General features: G+C 49.6%; 1 protein-coding gene across 1 annotated transcript; it reads right to left on the reverse strand.

The window, feature by feature from the left end:
* Window positions 1–3,875: 3,875 nt before the first annotated feature.
* orc4 (origin recognition complex, subunit 4) lies at window positions 3,876–7,778 on the reverse strand (the record flags this gene model as incomplete). The annotated part of the gene is made up of 14 exons (XM_080519565.1): window positions 7,751–7,778; window positions 7,187–7,274; window positions 7,046–7,122; window positions 6,525–6,615; window positions 6,327–6,402; window positions 5,917–6,002; window positions 5,788–5,836; window positions 5,571–5,722; window positions 5,321–5,494; window positions 5,164–5,250; window positions 4,980–5,088; window positions 4,701–4,796; window positions 4,563–4,630; window positions 3,876–4,058 (listed from the first exon to the last, which is right to left on the reverse strand). Exons 2-14 carry the CDS (start codon window positions 7,241–7,243, stop codon window positions 3,876–3,878), a joined length of 1,305 nt encoding a protein of 434 aa, XP_080375691.1. The 5' UTR covers window positions 7,244–7,274; window positions 7,751–7,778.
* Between the last annotated feature and the right edge of the window lie 455 nt (window positions 7,779–8,233).

Here is an 8,233-nt window from a genome sequence, read left to right on the forward strand (position 1 = left end):
CCCCCCCCCCCCCCCCCCCCCCCCCCCCCGCCGTCCTGGTGCCATCTCTACGTATCAGTATCGTACTAGTTACTCTGGTAGATGTCAGGCCAAACGGATGTATCTGTCTCCGCTGTGGAAGCAGCAGAGTCGTTCTTTCCTCTGAGGGACGTTGAACACTGGTGCCGGCAGACCTGCAGTCTCTCCTCAAGCTTTGGGAGGAATTCCACAGGAAGCAGTTTAACCTCGAGCTCTGGTGCCACTGGACGGCGCCGCATGAGGAAACCTTCCTTCAGGACTCGTTTACAGCGGTAGAGGAGGAAACGTCAGTCGTTTCATCGGTAGAACCTGCAGGGTCATTCAACACTAAAGATTCAGACACTAAAACCGACTCTGACCTGCAGGAAAGCTTGAAACAGAAACGATGTGCATGATGTTAAACTTACGGTGTCGTCAAGCCGCTGCTGAACTCACAGGAAGGGGCGGGGCTTAGATGCACGACACAGTATTTCTGTGGGCTGCAGGATTAGGACACGCCCCTCGATGCAGGAGTAGGACACGCCCCTATTATAAGAAGCGAAAAGCAGATTTGATGTGGAAACATAAAATATGATTGTTTCTGTTAATTATTGAATATTGACCATGACAACTGGAAGAATTAAACAATATTTAACTTGTTGGGGTCATTTAGTAGAATCACAGCGGTGGTGGGTCCCTATTAGCTTACCCTGTTAACATTTACTGTCACTTCAGCAGAAACAACACAGCAAACCTGCAGGAAGTAGAAGCCATCATCTTATTAAAAGTCTTGTAGCACAATATTCACATGATATTGCTTTTCTACACCGCTGCTCTTTATTTCCTTCCGTTTAACGCCGTTGTCCTCATTGATGTTGACCCGTCGGAGACGCTGTGTCCTCCAGGCCCACTCCCAGTGCGGCAAACTAACCAGAAGCCCCGGTCCTCCTGCAGGACGTAGTTCAAACTGGATTGGATACGTAGGATCTAGGTGAAGCGCGTGTCGACAGCCGTCTGACTAAACCAGGGACGTTTCCTCATGCGCAGAGTTTTCCGGCACCAGAACGAGGTCACCTGCCAACGTGGCTCCGCCCCCGACGGCTCGACGTTAAACTGCTCCGTGGGAATCCAGCCCAAACCAGCAAACATCATTCAGGGATTCAGTACTATGCTTTTCTAAGTTCTAGCCAGTGATATGCAACCAGTGCCGCAAACTACCCTACAGTCTGTAGGACCAGCTGCAGGAGCGACTTTCAACACACACACACACACACACACACACACACACAAATAACTTGTAGCATTGTTTTTGTTTCTTCTTTTTTTAAATCCGTGACCTTGCATATTGATATGTTCTGTATTTATTTTTTAATTTACTGGCCTGAGGTTTTGGGGATCAGAGCTCCGCTGCCGCTCGACGGACGAGTCGGCTGGATTTATGGTTGTTGTTGTTGTTCGGGGGAGGGGGGTTTCAGTTGTAATTCAGGAAATACTTTAATTCAAAAGAAAAAAAAGATATAAAGTGTAACTTGCTTCTTTCTACTCAGTCTATGGACAAAGTGACCGAGAATGAATGTTCTTCAGACTCCTGGATTCCAGTATTTGTGTATTGGTGGATTGGTGAGCCCGGCCCCACGTACCTTTAGAGGGCTTTGTGTCTGGCTGGTTTGGTGTGATTGTGCCCCGTCCTGGTGGAGCCGTAGCTCCGCCCACGCAGTGGCCCCGCCCACGCAGTGGAGGTCCATCATCCCCCGGCTGCACGGGCCCTCGGGGAGGACAGGCTCCGCTCCTCCAGTACCAAGAAACCACCTCCAGGGCCACTTCCTGTCGCCTGAAGCTCCTTCACCTTCTGTTGATCTGAGCCCAGCCCTCAACAAACGGTCCCCATAATCAATAAACAGTCCCAATAATCACCAAACAACGCAATAATCAGCAACAAACAAACCCAACAGACCGGTACTACTGTAGTGTTTCATTGCCGGGTCTGTTTTGTGAAGGAACCGTATTTAGAACCAAACATGGACCCAGCCAGTGGAGTTTGTCTCCACTCCTATGAAAAGAAACCTTCACACTTCAGGAAAACTTTAGTTTATCGTCACATGTAGTCCATTAGTTCTTTATATTGTAACTGACTAATTCACTATTTGCGGTGCAGAACTTCCTGAGTGGTGCAGTACTACCTGAGTGGTGCAGTACTACCTGAGTGGTGCAGTACTACCTGAGCGGTGCAGTACTACCTGAGCGGTGCAGTACTACCTGAGTGGTGCAGTACTACCTGAGTGGTGCAGTACTACCTGAGTGGTGCAGTACTACCTGAGCGGTGCAGTACTACCTGAGCGGTGCAGTACTACCTGAGTGGTGCAGTACTACCTGAGTGGTGCAGTACTACCTGAGTGGTGCAGAACTTCCTGAGTGGTGCAGTACTACCTGAGTGGTGCAGTACTACCTGAGCGGTGCAGTACTACCTGAGTGGTGCAGTACTACCTGAGCGGTGCAGTAATGGGGGGTACCTCCACTGCGTGCGGCCTGGTGACTCACCAGGACCTCCTCCAGCCCAGCGCCCCCTGCTGTGCATATAAATTTGTACCATTTGTGTCTTGTTGCCCACTACTTTAAGTCTAGGCTGTGTACAGACATACAACCTGTATCAACTATATACTCTGAGCTGAATCTTTATAAGTGCGTGTTGAACTTCAGTGTTTCCTCTACATTCATTTATACTTTTCTGGTGTTTCCACTCTGAAGTAAGAAGATTCCCTCCCGTCCAGGAAAGCCCTTCAGGCTCCATCAGCAGAAAGGCCCTGGTGTCCCTCAGGGACCCAGTTGGGGCCCCCTGGTGGTTGCATTTCGTTTTGCTCTTTGAGTGCAGTTGCAATACTACGATCGCCACGACAGGTACTTCATTCCAGCATCTCGTGTTTCGCGCCTGGTGGTCAGGACATGAGGGGAAACCTGGCGCTCCGCTGACCTCGCCGCAGGAAAACCATCTTCCCCATGAGATCCGTCGGGTTGCCAGGTTGGATATTTGTACGAAAAAGACTGAAAAACACTAGGAGTGACCCCCCACATTTCTCGAGGCTCTGGAGTGGCAGCGCTGATCCAGGACCTGCCGGCTCTGCTGGTGGTGTTGCTCGCAGGTTTCATGTGTTCATCATGGCGGCAGGGAGAGACGGAACCCTTCACCTCCTGACGAGTTCTTTACTCCTGAGTCGTTTTCTGTTCAGACTGTAATTTCAAAGTGCAAAGTGAAGACCCCCCCCCCCCCGCTGGGCTTCTAGGATCAATACCAGCGTGAAGGCGTCCTCATCCTGACCTCTGACCTTCCTCAGAGCTGGAGGGAGGAAGAGGAGGAGCCTTCACAGGGCCTGAAGCATCACCAGCGAGCAGACGAGCTCCCTGGTCAGCGCTGCCACTCGCTTTTTATCAGCTGAAGATCCACGTCATGTAAATAAATGTGTTTTTAGATTGTGGACATCTCGTCTTCTTCACTGGAGTCCCAGCTTTGTTACACACACACACACACACACACACACACACTAAGTTGGTCAGAAGACAAGCTCAGATTTACAATCTGTTAAACTATCCTCATTGGCTTATTGCAGACGTCCCCCACTAGATGGCAGCATTGAGCAGCTAAATTCATTCTAATGATCAATAAGATCTAATGGTTTATTTGTTTAACAGTTGAGTGACAGCATTAAAGCCTGGTCGTACGTTAAAATCACATTTCAGGTTTTATTAAGCAGTTTGATGATCTCAGTTTATTCGAACAACTGAGATGGAAAACATTTATTTTCATGCTCATTAAGCAGTTGAAATGCCAAATGAACCCTCAGCAGTGTAACAGCATCGTCTCCTTCAGAGTGTCTTCATCCGTGCTACTCGAAGGCCGACGTGGCCCACTGTCGGAGGTCCGTGGGGCATTGTGGGTATTTATGCACCGCCTCCATGACCTGGCTCTGGTCCAGCATGAGCTTCATCAGCAGGAAGTCCTTGTGGGTCCTGGAGGAGGCGCCGTCCACCGGCCGGACCAGCTCCAGCTGCAGCAGGTGCTCGAAGGCCTGGGGAGGAGACGCTGCATGTGTTCACCTGCAGCAGTGGTTCGCACTGTGGCCACACGACCACAGGGGTCTGGGTTTGAGCCTCTCTGGGGGGAGTTTCTGTTCTACTGGTTCAATACAGGACAAGTTGACCAGGGGTCAGGGGAGGAGAGACTGGAGGGGCAGTACAGAGATGTTACAACACAAACTAAATATTGTTCCCCAAGCCATTTTATTCTTATCATTAATTAATTCCCACTGGATGTTTGTTAGTGTTAGAAGACTAACTGCCACTAGGGGGCAGCAGCAGGTTTTGTGAAGCTGCCAATCATCATCAATCATTGTGTCACATGTCAGAAGATTTTAACTATGAATCAGACATGAAAAACAAAAAGCCTGAAGAAGAACTATATTTAAGAATGTTTCCCTCCCCACTGGCTATTAATGAATTAGAGATGTTCGTGTGTGTGTGTATAAACACTTTACATGTCAACAGTGTTGACAATGGAGTGTGTGTGTGTGTACCTTCATAATGACTGGTTGCTCAAACTTGTACATGGAGTTGGACTTCCTGTGCAGGAACTTCTTGAACTCTGTGGGACAAAGAGGAGGAAGTGAAGTGGTGGCGGCGGCGGTGGCGGCTCTGCTGCAGCTTGATGTTACCGTTATGAACCATCTGGAAGTTGAAGGGCTCTCCTTCGTACAAGTCCGTCAGATGCTTCATGGCGATGATCAGGCAGAGCTCCAAGATGGACAAACCTGAAGAGACACGTTCAGTCACCACAGAAACCTGGACCTCTGGGTCCCGTTGCCCGTTGCCCTCCTGTTGCCTGTTGCCCTCCTGTTGCCTGTTGCCCTCCTGTTGCCTGTTGCCCTCCTGTTGCCCGTTGCCCTCCTGTTGCCCGTTGCCCTCCTGTTGCCCGTTGCCCTCCCGTTGCTCACCGTGCAGCATGTTGACCCTGGAGTCTCCCAGACAGCAGCGACTGGCCTCCAGGACGTCTGCCGGCCTGATGGACGGTCTGGAAGGTGAGACGCGACTCAGACACAGCATCTGAGGCGAGAGGAGAAACGTCACAAAGTGAACGGTTGTGGGTGGAAGAAGAGCAGGAAGACGAGTCGCCCTGACCAGCAGGCGGTGCAGCGAGTCCAAGAGTCTGCTGGAGTTGAAGTGTCGCTGGAAAACGTCCTGCACCGACTTGTCTTCACACAGCGTCTGAGGACGAAACCACCGTGAAGCTGCCGAACGTCGGACTGGTGAACGTCGAGCCCTCGGCCCCTCCCACCTGCAGGCCGGCGTTCCAGTCCTGAGCGAAGCGCGAGTCGGGGAAGTCGTCCGGCAGGCGGAGCTGCGTCTGAACCCGCTCCAGGTACTGGCTGAAGGTGAGCGTGTTCAGCAGGTGAATCTGCCGGTGGGAGAACCGCGACTTCACCCTCTTCTCCAGCAGCTCCAGGACGTCCTGCGTGAAAAGCAACGTCAGCCTGCGCCGGGTTCCGGTTCCGGTTCCGGTTCGGCGAGTCCCGAGCCGCTCCTACCAGCCTGCAGGTGAGGCCGACCACGGCCACCGGCGTCTGCGCCGACTGCGAGATGTCCAGCAGGTTGTAGAGCAGCGTCTGGTTCTTGTGCTGCGTGAACAGGTGGAACTCGTCCAGGACGAACAAGACGGGGCGGCTGCTGCTGCGCTCACCTGGAAGCAGCGGCACAGCGTCACCTCAAGCTCCGCACCGCAGGAAACGCCGCAACCTCACTCACCATGCTTCAGCGCCTCCAGCAGGAAAACCAGGTTCTCTGCAAAACTTCCCTGAAAGGAAGCAGGACAAGATTTTACAGCAGATTTGTCTTTTTACAAAAACGTTGGTCAACGTCTGAACGGTGACTCACAAACACTTTGTCTCCAACAACATTTTCCAGGTGAAGCTGTAACGTGATTTCCTTCAGGGCGATTCTGTCGTCAGTCTGCAGGAGGCCTTCAGCACACACACACACACACCGTCACACACACACTCCTGTTCAAAATTGTCTGTGTGTAAAAGTCCGACAGACAAAGGATCATTAAAATATTGTAGCACTAAAGTAAAGTTGATTAATGAGGGAGGTGAAACTTCATTTCTGACTTTTATACACAATAACTAACAAAAAACTGTATTTTATCTCAAAGTGTTTATGAATTTTGTTAAAACTGTATTTAATGAGGTCATGAGGAGGATAAACTGTGAGGTGGTTCGTCTCTGCAGCCACATGATGAAATGCTGTGAAGTGAGGATGAAGATGAAGATGAAGATGGGCCGTACCGTTAAGATGAACCTGTAAGAGGTTTTTCTGCACCTCCTTGTCGTCCAGCAGTTCCCTCAGCACACTGCGTAAGAGCTGCACACACACACACACACAGTGTCACACACCGCCCAGGCCAGGCCAGGCCACCCCCCCCCCCCCCCCCCCCCCCCCCCCCCCCCACACCACCCCACCCCCTCCCGGCTGCGGGGGCTCACCGTGGTTTTCCCCGCCCCTCTGGGACCGATGATCAGCACCGAGTTGCTCTCCCCGTCTACGGCGGTCCGCCTCAGCAGGTCCCGGAGGCGCCTGGAACAGTCGGAACTACGTTACCCAGAATCCTCTCTGGCTTCCTGGTCTCTCTGGAGCTCCAACACTTTGTTTTAGCTGCAAACATCTTGCATGTGGAACATTTGTGAATGGTTGCAAACAGCAAAAAGTCCTTTAGAGGTATAATTTGAAACAAGTGGAAAATACAGACACAATATAATCACATTTCCTTATTCTTTTTTTTTACAAACAATGTTACTTTACTCTCTGAAAGTACCTCAGTTTTCTCTACTTCACACAGATATTTATTCCTTAGTGATGGTAGTCATTTGGCCTCAATGACGGTTAATTTATTCAGCAGCTTTCTCTTTCTTATTTCACATTCAACACAATGAAGTGTGGTTGTTATTACCACGCCTCTAATCCTCTATGGAGTGAAACTCCACCGTCGTCATGTGAAAGAACCTACTGATACTGAGTTTCCATCCCCTCCAGGCTGTCAGGGAGCCGCTGGTGACAGAACCTCTCTCTCAGGATGCTCTGGGCCTGGAAACACACAGGATTAATACACGGCGGTCCTCTCAGGGCTGTGGACAGGTGTTTCACCTACCTGCCTGAGGCAGTCTGCTGCTGGCATGCCGGCATGTTTCACCTTCCTCCCTGCCATGATGATGATGATGATGATGATGATGATGTGTCTGCACACCTCAAGAAGGTATGACAGTTTAATTACTGTGTATTCACACAAAGCTCTGCGCAAATAACTCATAATTCTGCAGTGACGTCAGTAATCTTTCAGCACAACATATTGATCAATCGGTCCAATAGAAAAGCAACAACTCCAGCAACCACGACACATGTTGAACTGAGGGAGAAATCTGGAAAACACCACGAAATCCGTCATGATTTACAGGAAACTGTTTGCCGAATTAAAGAGAAACTCATAATAAGACCAAACCAGCCGTTCACTTTGCTCAGAATAAGATTATGATCAGTCAGAAATCAAAATCCCGGTAATCTGCGGGATCTGTGAATGGAGCGTGGTGCCGGTCGTCTCTCCGGGCTCGTTCAGGGAACAACGATCAACTCGAGCGACAAGCTGCTGATTCTCAGTCCGATCACTTTGATCGGGAGTTGAACTAACTAGTGACTAACTTCTAGTAATCTCACTTACCGGAGGACGTGGTGGAAAATCTTCGCGGGAAAACTGTTCCGCGAAAAGTGACGACTTCCTGCTTTGACTGTATCTCTGCCCTCTGATTGGCTGAGGCTGGTGACGTGTTCGTTGTTGTTGTTTTTGTTGTTGATATATTCATTAATTTCTAGTGTTTCTTATCAGCGGTCTCGTTGGGAAGTCCTACCACCCAACAGGAAACAACAATAGTTTATTTACTGTTGTTGTTTATTCATGTCTGCACATATCATGCATAAAAGATTAATAGAAATTCTTAAATCATTTGATATTCTTTTATTCAATATCATCTACTATAGAATTATAATCTATGCTATATTTTACATATTCACTACAGTTGATATATTACGGTTTCCATTGATTAGAACAATTAGATGTTAGTTTTTCACAGCCTGGAGTCTCGGTCACTTCAATTATTTCTATTCGACAAGGAAACTATTTCAATATATGAATCATGTGCTTGAC

Source organism: Blennius ocellaris (assembly GCF_963422515.1).
Source record: "Blennius ocellaris genome assembly, chromosome: 24".
Lineage (NCBI taxonomy): Eukaryota > Metazoa > Chordata > Actinopteri > Blenniiformes > Blenniidae > Blennius > Blennius ocellaris.